The 22,101-nt window shown below is 40.7% G+C and overlaps 1 protein-coding gene across 4 annotated transcripts in view; it reads left to right on the forward strand.

Moving 5' to 3' along the window:
• LOC126198556 (ADP-ribosylation factor GTPase-activating protein 2) overlaps positions 1–22,101 on the forward strand; it is a 65,191-nt gene that overhangs the window by 22,389 nt on the left and 20,701 nt on the right. For 2 of the 4 annotated variants that reach the window (XM_049934979.1, XM_049934982.1), the window contains 2 exons: positions 2,306–2,362; positions 20,496–20,621. In XM_049934979.1, the coding sequence (XP_049790936.1) occupies positions 2,306–2,362; positions 20,496–20,621 (183 nt within the window). The remainder of the gene's footprint in view (positions 1–2,305; positions 2,363–20,495; positions 20,622–22,101) is intronic. The other 2 variants (XM_049934981.1, XM_049934983.1) reach the window with 1 other exon arrangement.

The raw sequence follows: 22,101 nt of genomic DNA on the forward strand, positions 1-22,101 counted from the left end.
GTCCCAGCAAATGAACTGGCTGACCATTTGACTAAAGAAGTGATTATTCATCCTCCACTCACTTTTATGAACCCAATTGCAGATTTGCGGGTACCAATAAGAACTATGCTCACCCGGAGATGGAAAATGTCAGAGTACTGACCCCTGTACTAAACTCTGCACTGTCAAGGAGACTAATGTTGCATGCCCCCCTCATCCATTCCTCCTGGAAAGAATTCACCATCAAATGTCATCTCTACATTCGTTGTACCACACTGACCCAAAGTTTCATTTTACCCCTAGCCCCACATTTTGATTGTGGACATAACGCAGTCAACTGCTCGTATCCTGGTGGAATGCCCCCTGTTCAGACGTCTTTGCCTCTCATTTTGGTGGACGGACAGACAGATGGTTGTACTGGCTCTCCATTTTCTCTATGATTGCGGTTTTAATTTTCAGATGTAATGTTTTAAACTACCTAAGGGGATGGGCTGGGTGACTGGTTGGGATTGGGGTGTCTCCTGCCACATAACAGGACCAGGACCACCCTTGACCATGCCTTCTTTGCCTATTGCCTCTGTCATCCTACCTTTTCTGTGTTTTAATTGTTTGTAGATGTGGTTTGCTTCTTTTCCTGCCACACTATTTTCCATTTCAGGAGTAGCACTCCAGTGAATAATGGCTCCAATCCATATACTTTTACATCTCCACAGATCTTTTTTTCAGTTCTGGCATCAGTATTGCCTTTAATGCCTCACTTTTACCACTTATACATCCTTTCCTTGTGTGATCAGTTCTTGTTGAAAGTCACTATCACCAGATGAACTCTTGATTGAGGGACTGATGAGGTTGCTGTTTAGTCTTACCCTCCAACCGACCTCCCAGTCTTTTTGCATGTTGTATAATTCTGCTGCATCAGATTACCTTTTTTGTTTCAATAATTACTAATATTGTTGCAATTTAGTTCAAAACTTGGAGTAAGTGCAGATCTTAACATTGATTATACTTTACTTACCAATGTCATTATTGACAAGGTGTTCACTAACATCACTGTACTTCACATGAAAGATATTGTTGTGAACATAATTAAGGTTACACTGTGGCACCATAACCAAATAAAATTGGTACTTTCAGGTTGTGAAGTACCAAATTGTTTTGTGTTGTACTTCCTAAATTCATGTTTTTGGTGACGGTGGAAACCTCCTTAAAAGAACATATGCTGTTTTTGTGATAAAAGGTTAAATTTTCTTAACTAGAACATTACATTCTTGATGCTCACTATACTTTTGTTTTAATGGGTGACTTGTATAAGTGGAAGAACTGACGGTGTCTGTGTTAGTTTTCTTCATTTGTGAACACAGGTAAAATTGTACTGATTTTTCAATGACATTATGTTTTACATCAAACCCAATGATTTTTAAATGTCTCCAAGTAAAGCATGCCCTTTTATGGCTGAAAATAGTCCTTATATGTCTTGTGTCAAATCATCAGTGAGGTTTATCTGTGAACCATTGTCTCAAGACATGCATTAGTATAGGATGTGGTTGGAATTTGTGGAGAACCACTGTGGTCCTTCAGTTGTGCCACATTTCAATCCCACTTGTGTGAGTGCCCTTATCTTCTCCCACACAATGGAGTGCCAAATCTAGATCTATATCTACTTGCCAAATGAAACTATATTGTCCTGTTGGGCTTTGTTGAAGAAATATGTTGAATTGAAAACAGACTTGTAAGAAAAATGGTTTCATGTAAGGAATACGTTGTGGCTTTGAACTGAGGCATTGAGAAAAGTGCTTCTTACTTAGGTCATGTGTCTGTTAGCACAAAAGGACCATTTACCATATATCTAAGAAACTGTAATGTTTGTAATTTCATGAAACCATTCCTTTTTGAGAGGGTGTGGACTCTCTTTAAGTGCCACATTTCAGTGTAAAATAGTTTTCAGCATTTTATAGAATTTGCAGTATCATTGTGTTGTTAGTAATAGTACTGCATTTGAAGACATTTAGAACTGTTTCATACTAATGTAAATGACTCACATATCTGTTAGCTGATAATATTGAATTAATCCCGTTAGGGATAAACAGAGTCATAATTTAGTGAAGCTTACCATACTAAAATTGAATAGTCATTGTATAGTTAATATTGAAAAGTCTTACAGATAATGAACAAAGACTAGTTCATTTTACTAATTACCTTTTTAAGAATTTCCCATTATTTAGCTAAATTAGTGATATTTTTTGTGTTACTATTCTTAAGTTAATTTCTTGCTTCAGTATAATATTTTACTCATGAGAGAATATTTGTTTCAATCTTGTCGTGGCAGCTAGACATTGGTTCTACGCAAGAGGCCGCAGGAGTTTTATCTCCCAGCAGCCAAGCGGTGAGCCGCTTTAAAATTTTTTCCTTGTTTATAATTTTTAAGTGTGTAAAAAGTTTAATTTGATTTAATTGGTATGTGCACACACTTACTCCACCCTCTCACTCTGTTCAGCTCCATCTCATAGCATTTTATGTCCTATGTCTCTTTCCATCAGCTTGTTGTTTTCATTTCATATTCATTCTGCCTTTGTTTCTTCCAAGTACTACAGACTTACTGAAGAGTACCTTATCAATCATTTTATGTCCCATTGAGAAAAAAATTTAAAACTACAGTTATTTAGGACATAGTGTATTAGTAGGGTATCTTCCTGCACAATATTCACCTGTTTTATTTTTTAACATTGTTGCTGTTATTATTATTATTATTATTATTATTATTATTATTATTATTTATATTTGTGTGCACAATCTAAGATGCCTCAACAAAGAGGCAATTTCTTCTATGACAGGCACAGATTTAGGCCTGCAAGACTTGAGGAACTTACCCTTATCACAGATCACTACACTTCTGCTTATGTACCATTACTGTCTGGTGCATTGCTGAAGTGAGTAAAAAAGGCAGGTTTTCAGCAAGATCTTGTTTTTAAACTTATTTTGAGAGCAGCTAGCTGTTGTTATGAAAGAAGTCATCTATTGTCTCTTCTGGGAATTGTTCAGTTATGATCATTGTTGTAAGTATTTCAAGACAAATTGCTAGTATGGTGTTTTTTAAGTAGTTATTGTTGTTAAAAGATACAAATTTTGTAGAAAAATGTAACACAAAGAAACCTTGTGGCAGATTAAAACTGTTTGTCGGACCAAAACCAGAACTTGGGACCTTTGCCTTTCGCGAGCAAGTGCTCTACCAACTGAGCTATCCAAGCAAGACTCACGCCCCATCCTCACAGTTTTACTTCTGCCAGTACCTCGTCTCCTACCTTCCAAACTTAACAGAAGCTCTCCTGCAAACCTTGCAGAACTAGCACTCCTGAAAGAAAGGATATTGCGGAGACATGGCCTAGGAAAGGCAAAGGTCCCGAGTTCAAGTCTCGGTCTGGCACACAGTTTTAATCTGCCAGGAAGTTTCATATCAGCCCACACTCCGCTGCAGAGTGAAAATCTCATTCTACAAAGAAACCTTGTTTTAAACATGAAAGATTTACAGGGGCAGTGCAATTAAATTAAGAAAGTAGTTGAAGAGAATAACAACGTGAAATTTGAACAATATACAAATGAAAAAAGTGTAAAAAGTCAACAATTAAAGATTATTTAAGAATTCAAAATCTAAAACAGCAGTATTCAAAAGGGATGCATAAAAGTCTTTGCTGTCTGAGTGTTTTTGTATAGTGTGTTGCGTTGTGTTGTGTAAACCTGTAAAGTTGTTTAGCACTAACACAAAGAATTTTATACTCCAGTGTAGTACATCATTCTGTACCACTGTACATTCTTTGTATAACAATGGAATTTGTGGTTTATTCATCTCATGATGTACATTTGCAATCCGTTTGGTTTGCATACATGTCAAAAATTTATGATACATTCACAGTGATTTGTTACCCTAATAAAAAATAATACAACACCAAAAAGAAATTTTTGGGGGGATATGTAATCTGTCATATTCAGCTCAAATTTCCAGTTCGTCCTACATGAAATCATCCACAGAGTAATATTTCAGTGTCAGTGCCTCATATAGCTTTCTTTTAAGTGGGCCTAAATTCATCTGCATTAACTTGTTTACTATTAATTTATTATAAATTTTCATTCTCATGAATTGGAAGTCCCGGTGTGTACAGTTTGAGGCGGTGGTTGGGAAGCATAAAGTTTTGTTTGTTTCTTGTTTCGTGCGAGTGAACAGAAGAGTTTAACAGATAACTCAGCTCTGGTATTCTTAATAACATTCAAAGCAGCTTGTGTATGCTACTTTTAGTGGGTACTTATCAGTGGCAGTTGATAATATTTGCATTGCAAATGCAAAGCTACTCAGTTTATTTGATAGGTACTCAGTGTGTGCATACTAGCTCAAGTTCTTACTTACATTTAATCCTAAGCATATGACTGAGCCAACTTCTTCTACATCTCGTTTGTTGTGAATAATCTTAGTCTGCTCACACTTTGAGTGTTTGATTTTGAATTGCATCATGTGAGTCTTAGATATATTTAGATTCAATCCATTTAGCTGAAACCAAGTTTCTAAGATACTGAGGGTACTGATCAAGGAGTCTGGTTAAACTCATGTAGGAATAAATGAACTGATGGCCTTTAAAACTGCCAGTAAGGATAGAAATAGTGAAAGTTACTTATTTTGCTTCATAGGAATAAGAATAATGCATATTACATTTGTAAGTCATTTGATGGTACACAGAACGCAAAGTTTTTTACAGAGTTGACACATCTAGCAGCAGTACCAGCTATAATCTGACTAGGCAGTGAGTCAAACTGAATGGTTGACTGATAGGGGGCACGTCATACCTTCCTGTTTCAAGTCTGTATCTGAGTTCACTTGAGGTGACCATGGCAATCTCTCAGTAAGCCATGACCAGATGTGCTCATTGGCTGAGAGATTTGGAGATCATTACGGGAACAGCTGAACACCAGTTGTATCAAGATAGGTCTGGACAGCACAGCAACATTCAACCTTGCATTATTTTTTGAAAGATATTATCACAGAGGATTTTAAGATAGAGTTGCTTTCCAAATTATTGGTTATACAAACCATAAGTGATGGTGTTGAGCACTCACTGGCATCTCATACAATCACACCAGGTGCCGAGACCATGTAATGATGATGAGTGCTATCTGGCAACATTCTTTTATATATATAGACACACACACAGAGTGGGGCAAATAAAAGTGGCCTGGAGAACATAGTCCCAGGGTACAAAAAAATGTGTCAGAGGAAAGGAAATACAGTACTAACCTGATTATAGCAGATGCTGAAAGTGACCACATTCATGTGTTAGTAGGCCCTGGTCAGCAAGTTGCTGAAGGCAGATTGAAGTTGGACTGCTGTAATTGCTGCAGTCTCATCTGAACTGTTGTGCTGCAGTTCTTGAAGATGAGGGTTGTTACGATACACCTTAGACTTGATGGCTCCCCACACAAAGTAATTGCCCATTGACAGATTAAGTGATCTGGGTGGTCACCTAAGACCATGAACAGACTGACCTCTGCTAACAACTCTGTAGGTGTGAAGATTTTGTATATGTGCTCGAAGGTTCAGCCAGCTGTTTGAACAGTTGCTCCATCCTACTGGGTGCAACTGTGTAGGTCTCTCTCCCCTCCATTAATGCTGCCACAAATCATGCGGACACTGCACACCAAATCCCAATTACTGATCATCCAGTGGTATTTCATGGAAGGTAAGCTGATTCTTCTCTGCCCAGAACCTGTGAATGACTTAACCACTCCGATGAAACCAGGCTTCATCAGGCATAAGAAAAAGATCTGTGCCTCGGCCATTCATAGTTATCTCAGTGAACCACTGAAAACTCGGGGTGCTGAGGAGCATCTATTAGTTTTAATGCATGAACAGCAGACACTTGGTAGGGATGCATGTGAAAGTCCATGTGGGGTATTCGCCCGCAAGATTGATGTGATAAGCTGGTCTCTTGTGACAGGCATCTGGTTGATTTGGGAGGACTTTGAAGCATTATCTGGTGAACTGAAGACACATTTTCAGGTGTGCAGACTCGTTTTGGAATGTTTTTTGGCTTGTTCAAAACAGATCCTGTCGTGACACCATTTTTGGACCAAGCTTTTGCTTCCGCGAGGATCCACAGCCTCTCAAGTGTTTAATAAAAAAAAATACATTTTTCATTGTAGGCTGTATTCAGGTTTTATGTATGTGACATAAAAGAATGTTATGAGAACGATATGTAGTACATGTCATTGCAAGAGCATGATATGTAGTACATGACATTGCAGATGTGCTTGATAATGTCTCATGGCCAAAATTAGCTTAATAGCATGATTTTAATAAAGCTCAGTACAGCCTACAATGGACAAAGTGTCACATGTCACTCTTTGCTGGCACTTTGACACCATTAAATTGCTCATCAAACACAGACCACACTGTTTCCATGAGTTTTCTGTCACGCAACTTACAGCAATGAACACCTGATGCTCCAGGGTGGGTACTGTTGCACCTTTGCACCGCTCCAGTGACAATGACACTGCCCACACTACACTCTGAACCAGTGTGGATCACGTGGCGGACTTACATGTAATGTGCATGTCACATGGTGTGGTTATATGCACACATTCACCCCAATTGTATCCGCTTGTGTGGGCCACCCGTATTTGCCCCATCCTGTATGATACTGTGTGCAGAACTGGGATTCGTCTGTGTTATTTCAAGGGAAGCAGCGACGACGATTGCTATGCAGATGGACCTTGTTGCACCATGTGTCATTGCACTGTCTGCGTGTAGACTTGTCTTGCTGGAAACAAACCCATTTCATGGCTCAAGATATGTGATGTTGCTGTACGCTCTTGCACAGCTAAGCAAACAATGTTCCTGTTGCCTGTGCCTCTATATGTGGGGCAGGTAAGATTGTGTGTGGCATTGATTGTAGTCTTCCTGAATCCAGCTGTTCTATATTCACATATCAGTTGGAACCCCCCTGCGGGTCCAGGGTAAGAATAGGCCCGAGGTATTCCTGCCTGTCGTAAGAGGCGACTATAGTTCAATTCTTTTATCTTGGCGGCTCGCGCATGCCCGCCTAGACGCGGGAGATTGCTGCGTTGCCAGTTGCACACGACGCACGCGCCAATAGAAGCAGCGCCGTAGTATAGCATAGTTCGCAAGCTTACGTTTAGCGGGGAGCGCGCAGTTCATGAAGTAAAGCCACCACGGCCGCAACAAAGACGTGCTCCCTGCATTCCGCGCTGTGCGCGATTTTGTCACTGCACTGCTCGCCTGTGCAGACACATTGTGTTCCGACTGCTTTGACACTCTTTATCATTCGATTCCACAAAAACTATTTGGCTCAAAAATTAGATTTTTACCTATCTTCTTGACTGATACCTTCCCCCCATAAATGACTTAATTTTGTTTCGATGTTCAACGCAGTTATTATGCAGCATTAAATATAGTAAACCATTGCACGAAATTTTGAAGAGTTTGCAGAGGTAAAGTCCATAGAGTATACTTTCCAGATGGTCGATTTTAGTTGCCACAGTGTTGAGAATGAAATGTGGACAAGATACCTATATATTTCATTTAATGTAAGTAACACATAAGTGTCGTATGTAATATTCAGAAATATTCCACCTTTCGCGACTGTAACAAAAGTTTTACTTACACTGGGCACGTTTGGCTTTACTTTAAAGCACTTCAATCAATCAAAAGGAAGTAGACAAAATACATTAAACAAAACTGTGGACTTACAAAAACATTAGGACTTGAATATACCGTCTGTCAATGAAGTGCTCAGAGCTATGTCAAATATAATTTTGTGTGTGGCACACACAAACAGCATTTATTTGCTAAAACACTGATGAGCCAACACAAACGTTGAATATTGTGCTACCGCAGCACAAAACTACGAAAGGTGACTTGGCAATGGAGGACACAAAATACAGTCCTCTTATGATGCTTCAAAAGAGAGAAACGCATCTGGTCTAAATAAGTCGCTTATTACAGTTGCAGAAGAGGGATATATTTCAATACCATTGGTAAAACTGCGACTGTGGAACAAAAACAAGAAATAGAACATGAATACCATTGTGTATGTGCCATACCTTTTCACCTTTCACTTTAAAATAAAGCCAAACGCGCCCTGTGTAAATAAAACTTTTATTACAGTCGCGAAAGACGGAATATTTCTCAATATTACATACGACACCTATGTGGTACTTAAATTAAATGAGATATTGTTATACAGTAAATATTATATGAAATTTAGGTATCTTATCCACATTTCATTCTCAACATTGTGGCAACTAAAATCGACCATACGGAAAGTATACGCTATGGACTTTTACCTCTGCAAACTCTTCAAAATTTCGTGCAATGGTTTACTACATTTAATGCTACACATCAAAACAAAATTAAGTCATTTATGGGGGGAAGGTATCAGTCAAGAAGACGTGTAAAAATCAAATTTTTTGGCCAAATAGTTTTTGTTAAATCGAATGATAAGTGTGTCAAAGCAGTGGGAACACCATGTGTCTGCACAGGCGAGAAGTGCAGTCATGACAAAATCGCGCACAGCGTGGAGTGCGGGGAGCACGTGTCTGCAGCAGCGAAAAAGTTAATGAAGAGGCAAAGCACTAGAAATTTCATTCAAACGAATAAAAATCGTGAAGTAAGGCACTCCAATATTGTTTTTAAATAAAGAAAATTTTAAGCACCGCACAAGGTTTGAACTCGTAACCTTTCTCTTGGCAGCCCAACAGCTTATCCGTTCCGCTACATCGGCTCATCGAATAGAGTAACTCCATAAGGACTCTAACACCTCACGCAACTACTTATAAATACTGTTGGTATGACTATGAATTACTCACGCTTCGTCGAAGTACAATAGGAAATAAACAATTACCGCTGTTCTTTATTGCGAAAAAGCAGTTCGTGAGATTCAAACAAACACCTTTCCTTGCTATCGCCTGAATTAGGAGTCTTATTGCTTGTTTGGTTTAATTAATTAATAGAATATGAAGCAGTTGGTATAAAGAATGCTTTTTCCAAACTTTCTATAAAAGAAAGTCTGCTATCAAGACATTGCTTTTGTTCTATTACTGTATTTATGACTGAAAGTTTGTAAAACTGAAGAGACTCGTCCGTGCTCTGCACTGCAGTCGAGATCTGGCAACGTCGTTCTCTGTTCATTGGCTGACTGTGTTTTCTGACGTCAGATGCGCAGAACGAACCTAAACTCGGCCGCCAAGATATATGACGCGCACTTTAAAAGGAGTTTCAACCGTTTCGGCCTTCCATGTGACGGTCCCCCTTGGGGTTCGACCTCCATTTCTCAAAATTCTACAGAAGTACGAGCCTTTTGGGGAAGGACACCTTACGTGGTGTACCACTGGTCCTCAGTGCACTAAGACCTTGGCACTCAGCATTGTAATGGCGTTGTAACCATACCCACTATTCCTCAAATTGGGCCTAAACGCCTGATCGGTTGTACAAGTTACGCCCATAGTGCGTCCCCATCTGCACCTACGATTATGATGGACTTCCCATGGCACCCGACATCCAGCACGGTAGCCAGCCCGTTGTGGTGGGGTCATCATGTACCCTCTAGGTTGTAGCCCCCTGACAACACATGGATCATACTGCCGATACCTGAGCTGAACCCTCCCCACGTCGGCCAAGGAGTAGATGCCCGTCTCCTAGGGGCATCAGGACTCCCGGCAACGGTCATCCTGCCAGGTGGCCCTTGCTGAGGCTGGGTGGTGCCCGTGGGGAGAGCCCCTGGTCGGAGTGGGTGGTATCGGGGCGGACGTTTCGCAGATGAAACGTCAACATGTATCAGGTAGCTCTGCGGCCGAGTCTTTTAAAAAGAAAGGTACTGTCTCTGGTTCTGGTTCTCCTGCCCTTTCCCCCTTGGCCACTCCCTGGGAGGAAGGACAGGCCCGCCGGCTTGGGGCGAAGTACTTCCCCCGCTATTTAGTCTGTTCTCGGACCGACGGGGGGATGTTTGCCACCTCCAAGCCCATGTTCTTTGTCCAGCACATCGAGGACATCTTCAGGGAAATCGAGGCTCTCAGTAAAATGCGTTCGGGGTCCGTTCTTATAAAGACCGCCTCCGCCACACAGTCGGCGGCGCTCCAGGCGTGCGACTGACTAGGGGACATCCTAGTGTCCATTGTCCCGCATCTGGCACTGAATAGGACGCAGGGGGTTATTTTTCATCGGGACATCCTGCTGCAATCTGATGAGGAGCTCAGGGCCAACCTGGAGCGCCGAGGCGTGCATTTCGTCCGGCGAGTCCAGCACGGCCCCAAAGATCATCGCATCGACACCGGGGCCTTTATCCCCACCTTCGAGGGGGACGTTCTCCTGGAGAAGGTAAAGGTGATGTGCTACCGGTGCGACGTGCGACCTTACGTCCCGCCTCCTATGCGCTGTTTTCGGTGTTTGCGCTTTGGGCACATGTCGTCACGGTGTGAGGCTGAGCCCCTTTGTGGCGATTGTGGACGTCCTCTTCGTGAGGAACATACATGTACCCCACCACCTCGGTGCGTTAATTGTCCTGGCATCCACTCGCCTAGATCCTTAGACTGCCCCGCGTATCAGAAGGAGAAGAAGATTCAAGAACTCAAAACTTTGGATCGTCTCTCTTATTCTGAGGCCAGGAAGAAGTATGACCGCCTCCATCCCGTGACGTTGACAGCTTCGTTTGCCTCAGTCGTGTCCACTCCTTCCACTGTATCCTCACCCCTATCCTGTCCCCCCTCCACCTCCTCCCCCCATCCGGGGTCTATGCCTCCGCCTCCCAAATCCCTCCCTTCCAAATCCTCCTCCCTCGCGGCCCCCGCCCCCTCTGCCCCAGGGGCCACCCTTCCTGACCTCAGGTAATGAGATCCTTGTTGATCCTGTGGCTGTCTCCAATGCCTTCGGCCGGTTTTTCGCGGAGGTTTCAAGCTCCGCCCATTACCACCCTGCCTTCCTTCCCAGGAAAGAGGCAGAAGAGGCTCGGCGACCTTCCTTCCCCTCACTGAATCTGGAAACTTATAATGCCCCCTTTACTATGCGGGAACTCGAACGTGCACTTGCACTGTCCCGGTCCTCTGCTCCGGGGCCAGATGCCATTCACGTTCAGATGCTGGCACACCTTTCTCCGGCGGGCAAAAGCTTCCTTCTTCGTACCTACAATCGCGTCTGGACCGAAGGTCAGGTCCCCATGCGTTGGTGTGACGCCGTTGTTGTTCCTATACCCAAACCCGGGAAGGATAGACACCTTCCTTCTAGTTACCGCCCCATTTCTCTTACAAGCTGTGTCTGTAAGGTGATGGAGCGCATGGTTAACGCTCGGTTAGTTTGGATTCTTGAATCTCGACGGCTACTTACCAATGTTCAATGTGGCTTTCGTCGCCGCCGCTCCGCTGTTGACCACCTTGTGACCTTGTCGACATTCATCATGAACAATTTTTTGCGAAGGCGCCAAACGGTAGCCGTGTTCTTCGATTTGGAGAAGGCTTATGATACATGTTAGAGAGGAGGTATCCTCCGCACTATGCACAGGTGGGGCCTACGTGGTTGCCTGCCCCTTTTTATTGATTCCTTTTTAACGGATCGAAAGTTTAGGGTACGTGTGGGTTCCGTATTGTCCGACGTCTTCCTCCAGGAGAACGGAGTGCCTCAGGGCTCCGTCTTGAGCGTAGCCCTTTATGCCATCGCGATCAATCCAATTATGGATTGCATTCCACCTAATGTCTCAGGCTCTCTCTTTGTCGATGACTTCGCGATCTACTGCAGTGCCCAGAGAACATGCCTCCTGGAGCGCTGCCTTCAGCGTTGTCTAGACAGCCTATACTCATGGAGTGTGGCAAATGGCTTCCGGTTCTCTGAAGAGAAGATGGTTTGTATCAACTTTTGGCGATATAAAGCGTTCCTTCCGCCATCCTTACATCTCGGTCCTATTGTTCTCCCATTCGTGGAAACAACTAAGTTTCTAGGGCTCACATTGGACAGGAAACTTTGTTGGTCTCCGCATGTCTCTTATTTGGCGGCCCTTTGTACACGTTCCCTTAATGTCCTCAGAGTTCTTAGTGGTTCATCTTGGGGAGCGGATCGCACTGTCCTGCTTCGCTTGTATCGGTCCGTAGTCCGATCGAAGCTGGATTATGGGAGCTTCGTCTGCTCGGCCATCCCTCTTACGCCGTCTCAACTCCATCCACCATCGGGGGTTACGTCTTGCGACCGGAGCCTTCTACACTAGTCCCGTTGAGAGTCTTTATGCTGAAGCTGCCGAATTACCATTGACCTACCGGTGCGACGTACTGCCAGCTGTTGTCAATGCCCGACCACCCCTCTTATCAGTCCTTCTTCGCCGATTCTCTCGACCGTCAGTACGGGTTGTATGTGTCTGCCCTGCTGCCCCCTGGAGTCCGCTTCCGTCGCCTGCTTCGACAATTGGATTTTGCCCTCCCTACCACCTTCAGAGAGGGTGAGAGCCCGACACCACCTTGGCTCCAGGCTCCGGTTCATATTTATCTCGACCTCAGCTCACTCCCGAAGGAGGGTACTCCAGCTGCAGTGTATTGCTCACGGTTTGTCGAACTTCGTGCTCGACTTGCCGGTCACACCTTTATTTACACCGATGGCTCCAAACCTGACGATGGTGTCGGCTGTGCCTTTGTCGTCGGGGCTGCCACCTTTAAATACCGGCTCCTCGACCAATGTTCCAGCTTTACGGCCGAGCTTTTTGCTCTCCATCAGACCGTTCAGTATGCCCACCACCACCGCCATTCATCGTATGTACTCTGCTCTGATTCCCTCAGTGCTCTTCAGAGCCTTGGAGCTCCCTATCCGGTCCATCCCTTGGTGCAACGGATCCAGCAGTCCCTCCATTCTTTCGCTGATAATGGTTCTCCTGTCAGCTTTCTGTGGGTTCCCGGACATGTAGGAGTGCCTGGTAATGAGGCTGCTGATGCTGCAGCCAAGGCTGCAGTCCTCCTGCCTCGGCCAGCCTCCCATTGTGTCTCGTCATCTGACGTTCGTGGGGTTGTTCATAAGAGGCTTGTGTCGTTGTGGTGGGATGCTTGATCATCCCTCCAAGGAAACAAGCTCCGGGCAGTAAAACCTCCTCCCGACCATCTCGGCGAGAAGAGGTCCTTCTGACCAGGTTGCGGATTGGGCCTTGCCGGTTTAGCCACCACTACCTGCTCTCCGGTGACCCAGCCCCGCAGTGCCCTTGTGGTCAAGCATTAACAGTGCGCCATGTTTTATTGTCGTGTCCCCGCTTTAGTCAATCTCGTGTTGTCCTGTCCCTGCCATCTACTTTACTGGATATTTTAGCTGATGACGCTCGAGCAGCTGCTCGTGTTCTGCGTTTTATAACTTTGACTGGCTTGTCCAAAGACATCTAACCTTTTTACTTATTTTATCTGCATCTTTGTCAGGACTTTCTGGTGTCCCCCCCTCCCCTTGAGTTTTACTAGATTCCATGTGCTCTAACAACTGTGACTGGGCACTAATGACCTCAGTAGTTGAGCACCCTTAAACCCCACCAAAAAAAAAAAAATAAATAAATAAATAAATAAATCTGTTGGAAACTCCCAACCAATTCAAGCACCAGTATTGCGGAACTGTAAGCTGCCATCTCGATATATCACATTTCCGGTGCTGCCGGAAATGTGATTATTCTCTTTGTTACACAAGGCATAACACAATCATATCACAACCAAACAAAATTAATGTGTGAACTATTTTTTTCTTATGTACAGAATATTGGTGGCATTATTCTTACTTACTTTTATGGTTGCACTGAAATACTAATCATTAGCATATCTAGGTATGTAATAGTACACTTGTACACTTCTTGTCTGATTGATGTTTGTTGCGTACTGTCTTCATGCTGCTAGTTTTAATCACTGTCAGTGTAGATTTGGAAGTACTGATACGTGTACCAACTTCCTTAAAAGGTTGCAAAAGATGGTTCTTTGTGGAAGAAGGGGGTGGGCATGTGCACATATTTCGGACATCTTTGTTAGTGCAGTGGTTGCATTGTAAGAGATGCAGGGTCCCTGATCCATGGAAATCATTTCACTCTTAGAGGCACATTTTATGTTGCATAAACTTCATGTAATCTGCTTACCTCACTGTCCTGTATTAGCGTTCAAGAAAAAAACTACATATCATACAAGTAAAGAAGTTACTACATAGATTCTATTTTTGTTGTTGCTGTACAAAATGCAGTATTGAGGTTCTACATGTAATCTTACTGTACATAATGCAATGTTGCCCTTCTCAAATCTTCAAAAGTTTCAGTGCTACATATTCTTTATTTCTGGTTATTTCTTGTTCAGTGCATGTCTATTTATTTTTCAGAGCTGTTCTTTAAGTGCAATATTTGTAATTTTACTCTTTCTTCATGTAAAAATATTTTACAGAAGTGTTGTTGGAAACACCTCTTTTGACAATGTTCAATATAAATAATGAATATGATACATAATCTGTTCACCAGCATTGTGATACCACTGGTAACTGTGAGTTTTGCTATTTTTTGATGAAAACAGACGAAGTTATTCAATCCTCTCTCTGTTACAACCTACTTCTCCTCCTTTTGTTATGAAGTAAGATACAGTCTGCAAGTGCTGTAAATAACAGAATGAGAGTTCTGAAAAGAAATACAGGAGGAATGGCGGGGAAATAGGAATACTATATAAAACAGGTCGCACAAAAACAGGAAAGATTTTTTTTCCAGTGAAGATGATGATGATGATGATGATGATGATGATGATGATAGGTGTGTTCATTTAGAACAAAGGATTCAGGTAGCAGCTGGCCTGTAAACTGAGTAAATGAGAATCAGATATATGTGTGAGATAAAGAACATTCATGAATTTATCATTAATAAGTGAATTCATTGTTCATTGGGGGAAAAGACCCACTGGTGACAAGGCCAATAGTTGTTATGATTCAGTTTGAACATTATGACAGTTACCATTAATTTTTTGTGTAAATTGTAATAGTTCATTAACAATGTAAGTAAAGTCCTTGTGATCCATATTTTAGGTGGATGTTTCAGCTGCCAGTAATATAAACATATAACCTTGTCGTGGCAGGTCAAAATAACTGGACAGTGTGAGAAAGCGATTGTGGATGAAGAGAAAAATGTTTATCTCCTCCAGTTCGTCTCAAACGACTGGAAGCTTATCTGATGTGAAGTAATAAGTCAGACCTTCTGCTAATGGAAGAAAGAAAATTCTTAAAAGTGAAAATTATGACAAATGTATCTTAGGTAAAAATAGCACAAAGTGAGAAAAAGAAAACTTTTAAGACTGGGGGTTAGCATTATTACTTTCGATTGCTTAAAAAAGAAAAGAAAGAATCACTTGAAACAGATCATGAAGGCCCAACAGTACTGACCAGCTGCAGTGTCATCCTCAGCCCACAGACATCACTGGATGCAGATATGGAGGGGCATGTGGTCAGCACACTGCTCTGCCGGCCATATGTCAGCTTACAAGACCTTTAATTGCTTTATTTTCCTGTAATATCTCTTTTGTGGATCAATTTATCATCACAAATATTGTAGTAAAAGGAAAATGTTATTGTATTTTGTCATTTTATTACTGGTTGTTGCATGTCTTGTGAATAAACCATTGTAAATGAAACTCTGTTGGTTGAAATTAATAAATTTACAATAGTTTATGGACCTGGCCATATTAAAGTAAACAATACATATTTTAAAAGAAGATTGACCTATGCAGTGTGTGCTGGTAAAATATCATGCCGCTGCCCCCCCCCCCCCCCCCCAATTCGTGTGTTAACAGAAACCTTCCATAAAAACATGACTATTAATGGTGATTTTAATCAGTACTGATAAAACTTGTAGGGCCCGATGATTGGATAAAGTGTAAATGGGGCATATCTATTGTGCTTTGTTCATGTGAACTGTCAGATTATTAATGATATCCACAAACTTGCGGTGTTGCCACGGGAACTGACAACTGAACAAAAAGCAACATATGCAAAATGGTGAAAGAATGATGCAAAAGCAATAAATCTGATAGCAGCTGCGCTAAGTAAACTAGTTGCTGAACTTGTATTGACGTGCAGTAATGGTAGAAATAGGGGACAAACTACATGTGCCATTTGAATGTAGCTGCTCATCCCATTTAAACATGTTAATGGAGACCTTTTCTTTTAGGGTGATGTGCAATGAAACTAAAATATATATTAGCTCTATGTAGCTAAGCTACAAAAGTCATTTGTAAATCTAAATGAGGAGTTAACAAACCATAAAGGGAGTACGTTGTCTGATAGAATGTTAAATAGGTGAACCTTATCTACGGCGGGAAAGGAATATGGTGATTATAAATGTCTCTTTGACACAATAACTTCAGAAAACCATGATTTTAATTTACTCACTAAAACTGTGTACTATTGAATTGCATGAACAAAATACAACAGAATCAGGTGCATCTGTAATTTCTAATGCATCAAAAGGGAACAAAGTAAGTCATAAGAAAATAGCAAAAGAGTGAGCAAAGCAAAGATTTGTGTATGGTAAATGGAAACAACTAGGCCATTGGGACTACAGAACGTCTATGAAACACTCGTGACAGCACTAACACGTGGGAAGAGGAGAAGGTGAGCAGAAACACTGCATTTATTTAATGCACATGGTGTGTGTACAGGAAACTACATTAACGCAAATAAATGGTATTTCACAGTGGTGCAACAAAGCGTATCACTCTGAATAAAAAGTACTTTGTTTCATACAGTGAATTTGATCATGATTATGATTTCCTTGGGAAAATAATGTGCTTTATGTGTGTGTTTGGTCAAGGAAAAGTTTATAGCAAAATTAGAAAAAACAGTGACTGGTACGGTGCTAGAACGGAAAATGTTTTCTCTCTGCCTGATGTAAATGCTCATAATGTTATCAGCCAGAGCCTCTACATGCAGTGAATGCAGTATAATGTTTTACTGTAAAAGCTTTCAGATTTGGGAAAAAGCCAACAAGGACATTGTGATGGCAGGCTATTTGGAAACAACTGAGTGTGTATTGAATATGCACATTATTGGAACAGAAAAGAGCAATCGGCTGGATCTTGTGACACCTTGTGAAACACTGCAAGCACATAAAATATCCTTCAAATAATGAATGCAGTTACTGGTGAATTAATCCATGCAAATGTCAGTGGACCAAATAGCACAGAGTCATTCAAAGATGCTCAATATTTTATTTGTTTTAAAGATGATTTCTGTAAATCCAGTCGAATTTTCTTTCTGAAACACAAAAATTAAGCATACAATTGCTTAAACAATTTCTAAATGAAACCCAAACTAATGGTCATACCATTAAACAGTGGAGACAGAGAACTTGATAACAAGCATGCCAAGGAATTGCTCAGAGATAAGGGAACAGAATTACTGATTCCTCCACACACTACACCTGAACAAAAAGGTGTGGCCAAATATGGAAACAGAACACTGACTGAGGCTGCATGTGTGGTGCAGAGTGCAAGTGAACTACTGAAAGGATTGGGGGGATTATAATGCAGCAGTCTCTATCTTAAATCGTGCTGCGAGGTCTTCAGTTGCAGACACAGCCCCTTATGAGCTTTGGTAAAATCAGCAGTAGGAAAACTTGAGCACCTCAGAATTTTTGGCACAGATTACTATGTTCACATAAACAAATATTTCCGTTCCAAGTTTGTTGACAAGGCTGTTTGTGGATAATTTGTTGGGCATGTCAGTGACAAAAATTTTTGGATAACTTGTTGTGTATGTCAACGACAAAGACGGTTTAGAGTCTGGATTCCTTCGAAAATGAGGGTAGGATTGAGTCATGATGTAAAATTTAAGCCAGGAGCAGTTGGTACTTGCCATAGTAATAATGTTGAATGTGATATTTCTTGGTACGAATTCGTAAACCTGAAACAGCCAGGAGTGCTACCTGTAGTAAAAGAGGTAAATGTCATAGGCAGTCAGTTTACTGAGGAAACCAAAAATGTGTCAGGTGACTGTAACAGCCAACAGGCTTTCTAAAAGCAAAATTTGTAAATCTTCTGAAGATGATAAACTGAAGAACATAAAACACAAAAGAAGTTAGTCTGGGTGGACAGTCATAAATTCTTGATATAAACAGAAGCTGGTGCTGACGAACAGAAAAATCTAAACTGTTTCTCTGAAGCATTGCAGTCAAATGAGACGGAAAAATGGCAAGGTATTAATGAAGATAGCAGTTGCTTGAGAGAAACAGTCTGTGGGTGGTAGTTGAACGTCCTAAAAATGCCAGAATATTGCAGAATCACTGAGTTCTACATAAAAAAATTACAACTGTTGGAAGTCATGAAGAAAGCAGGTTTTCGATACATTGATGCAGGTCCTTGTGTGTTTTATCACAAAAATTATGAAAATATACTTTATGTAATGGTGAAGTCATAATTGTTGGCAATGACTATGAAGAACCTGCTGCTTTCCTGAATACTTTACAATGTGAATCTGATATAACGATCAGTACCATTAACAGTTTCCTTAGCATAAAAATAAAACAAAATGAAGATTGGGCAATTATGATAAGTCAAGAAAAAATACACAAAACAAATACTGAAAAGGTTAGAATGTCATAATCAGTATGATCTCAACTCCCAATGTACATGAAGAAAATAATCAAAAGGAAGCAATGTCCTCATCTTGTCTCCATGAGCAAGGCAGCTGGATGTTTTATGTATCTTCCAGTAGTAACTCGTCCAGATGTATCATTTGTGGAGTGTAAAACTTTGTGTTACTGTGGACTGGAATTGAGTGAACTAAGTATTCTGGGATCTGAGAGGCACATTAAATTAAGGTATTATTTGTTAGAGAAGATTTAATTGATTTTTTCTCTTTTGGGAGAAGAAAATAAAAAAAAAAATGTAAACTGTTATTCCATGGTATTTTGAAATATCCTTGATATTTTATGAAAAATCTTTAGAATTTGTTTTGTTATTGAATAGTTCATATCATGTGAATAAAACGTTCTTAAATGAAACTGTGTTAGTTGAACGTACTAATTTTGCAACCAAACCCATCCTGTGCTAATTAATGTAAATACAGAAGTGGAGTTCTTATGAATCCCAGTGAGTACCACTAACTGGAGGGAGTAAGTACCGCCAACTGGAGGGAATAAGTTCCTGTTGAGATGTTACCAAGCCCACCGTATAATCTCAACAGGCATGCTAATAAATAAAATGGCGATATAAAATCAGTTACAGTATATTTGCCAAAATAAGTGAAAAGATTATGCAAAAAGCCCCAAAAACATTTACAAAGTAATACGGAACTACATTGCCAAAACTGACACTATGAGTCAGTTGCTGTTTAAAAGTACAGTTAGTATCTTATTGAAATGAAGACAGTTGTATAGGTTCATGAGTCCTAAAATCTGTAGAGTTGAGTCATTTCTTGTATGGGTTTGGGGAATGTCATTCACTGTATGAACTTTGCTCTGCTTAAAACCTTGGAATATTTCCTGTGTGAACATTAAAGAAATAAATTGTACTTTATGTGCTCTACCACTAAGTTGCATGTGAAAGAATCAGGTGCTAAACCTGTAACTAAGTTCATGATTGTTAAGAGGTGTTACAGCTGTGACTCCTCCTTGGTATACGAGGCCACCTCTAGCTTTGATTTACTTCATCCAAAATTCCTTTGATGATTCACTCATGTCACACTGGAATAATAAAGTGTGTGAAATTCATTCATCAGAGTATGTTGTGAGTGTACAAAGCTTTGCTGTTCATTTTTTATGGCTTGACCATGTTGATTTTGGATTTCAAATACCCTGCACACTGACATCCAGCTGATTTTGCTGTGCTGAAGTTGCTGACCTTTCAAATTTCAGCAGAAATTTCTTATTCCATATCATATTCATAATTTCTACATTTACTTTCAAGTTTATAGTTCAAGGGATGGTTCCCTATTTGGAAAACTGCCATTCAAATGACCTTTTGAAATGTAAATAAGTTCCATAAACATGCCTTATATATTCTTACTTTCCTGTCTTGTTATTTTGTAAGTATTAACTCATTCTTCTCAGGTGCTGGCATTTCATTTTATGTTGTTGTTGTAACTGTTCATGTCTCAGTTGAATGAATATTTGCACCTTTCTGAAACCACACACACGCGCGCACATTGCCATGCATTATTGCATTGCATTATTATTGCTGAATGACTTTTAATGATTTTTTTAAGACTGTGTGCTATAGCCATCCCATCAAGTATCTTGCCTGAAACATCTGGCAATTTTTGCATGTTTATGGCTGCATGTAGAAACTAATCTTAAATGCTAGTTCTTGTAATGTAGCCTATGTGTCACCTTACATATAACAGTAATGTTGCACAAGTAGGAGATCAGTGCTTGTTAATAAATGTTATTCTGTGAACAATTTGCTGAGAACTAAACCAGTAAAAATATAAAGTTCCTTGCAGTTTTATTGTACTTACATTAGCTGTAAAACAGTATTTGTATCTAATTACCCCCATTTTTTAGTTGCATATAGATGCTGCATCGGAATCATCATGTGGAGATGAAAAGAGAGAGGAAGATTTCTTTGCAGAACATACCAATATGGAGTCTGTTCAGTATGATGATCTAGAAGAGGAGCAGCCACGTGAAGTGAGTTGAAGTTACCAAATACTCATCAGTTGTGTTAATATGTATGTGTTCCTCTGAGACTGAGTTTCTGTAAGTTGTATAAGCTCTTATAAATTTCATGTGATTAACAGACTGCACCACGACAAAGAGTTTTAACAGTATAAAATCCAAGAAAGAAAGGAACAAAGAGGAAAAAATGACTAGGCCGGGAAGAAACTTGTACTTACGAAGTGGCAGCAGACTAATTGCAAACTAATAAAAAACTTTACAACCAAATCAATAAATTTTGAGCTTCCTGTTACACTTTCTAAGTAACTAACCTGACCTGGTTACCTTTTCTACCTATGTATTACGTATATCCCATTAATTCTTTTTGCCTGTATTAAGGAATATGGCATATCTGACAGTGTTTATGTGTAGTAAGTCCTTTGGTGCTACCTGGTAAGTAGAGGTGTTTCCATGGTCTTCATTTGGTTGTAATTTCATCATTTAAATGTTGCAAATTGTGTTATTGTAAAAGTGTCTTCAACAATATCCAGATGTGCTGTTCCATGCGTTGTGACTTTTTCATATTACATCCAGTATGTAATATGGATGTGAAACAATATAATAACACTTTGTTATCTAAGCTGTAATGACAATGATTACTTTAAAGGTTATTTTTAGGGTAACGGTGTAGGAGGTGAACTAATTCCTGCCGTTCGATTTCGCTGCTGATAATTCAGGTCTTTGATCAATGCTACTAGTGCTCAAGCTTGTAAAATATTTTTTTTTTAAATAATTTTATAAATCTTTAGCTGCACCTTTCTGTTAATGAGTGTGGACTTAGATTTAAGGGTAGCAGGGTGTTAAAGAATAAGCTTTATCAGGCTATGAAAAAGTAACTGATTGTGAAATAAAAATAAGCAATGAAGGTTGTCTGTTTCAAAGTACACATCATTGCACCTCTGTGAAATTAAAATCTGCTACTGGGTAAGATCCAGTATCAAGTTTCTCTACCCTGCCCATTCTAATACGTGTGGATCCCTCTTGGCCTGCTGTCCACGAGGCACTCGAGACATTGCTGCTGATGCCTGTCCTATTTTTCAAAGGCAGTTGTCTTGAGGTTACCCAATGTGTGAGGAGGGTTCCTGTGATGTCACACTGTGAAGTTTCAACTGGTTGCAAGCATGCTCAGTGGGGTTCATGGTCAGCAGACACCACAGGCCATTCCATTAAGTTGATGCCTGCCTCCTGGAGGAATGGATTCATGGAGGATCCTGAGCCAATACTGCACAGATCACAAATTATACTGGAAAGTGATGAGCTATTTGACATACACACCTGATACTGGTCCAAAAACTAATTGCCCACCTCCATGCTTAACCTGAAACTGCATGCATGAGCTACACTTTGGTACCTGGTTATCTTCATACTATTCTATGGCAGTCATCAATCGTCAGCAAATTCTATCTTAGGGCACGATGTCGTTGCAGAGGGAGGAGGGGGGGGGGGGGGGGTG

This window comes from Schistocerca nitens, chromosome 8, assembly GCF_023898315.1.
Source record: "Schistocerca nitens isolate TAMUIC-IGC-003100 chromosome 8, iqSchNite1.1, whole genome shotgun sequence".
NCBI classification, from domain to species: domain Eukaryota; kingdom Metazoa; phylum Arthropoda; class Insecta; order Orthoptera; family Acrididae; genus Schistocerca; species Schistocerca nitens.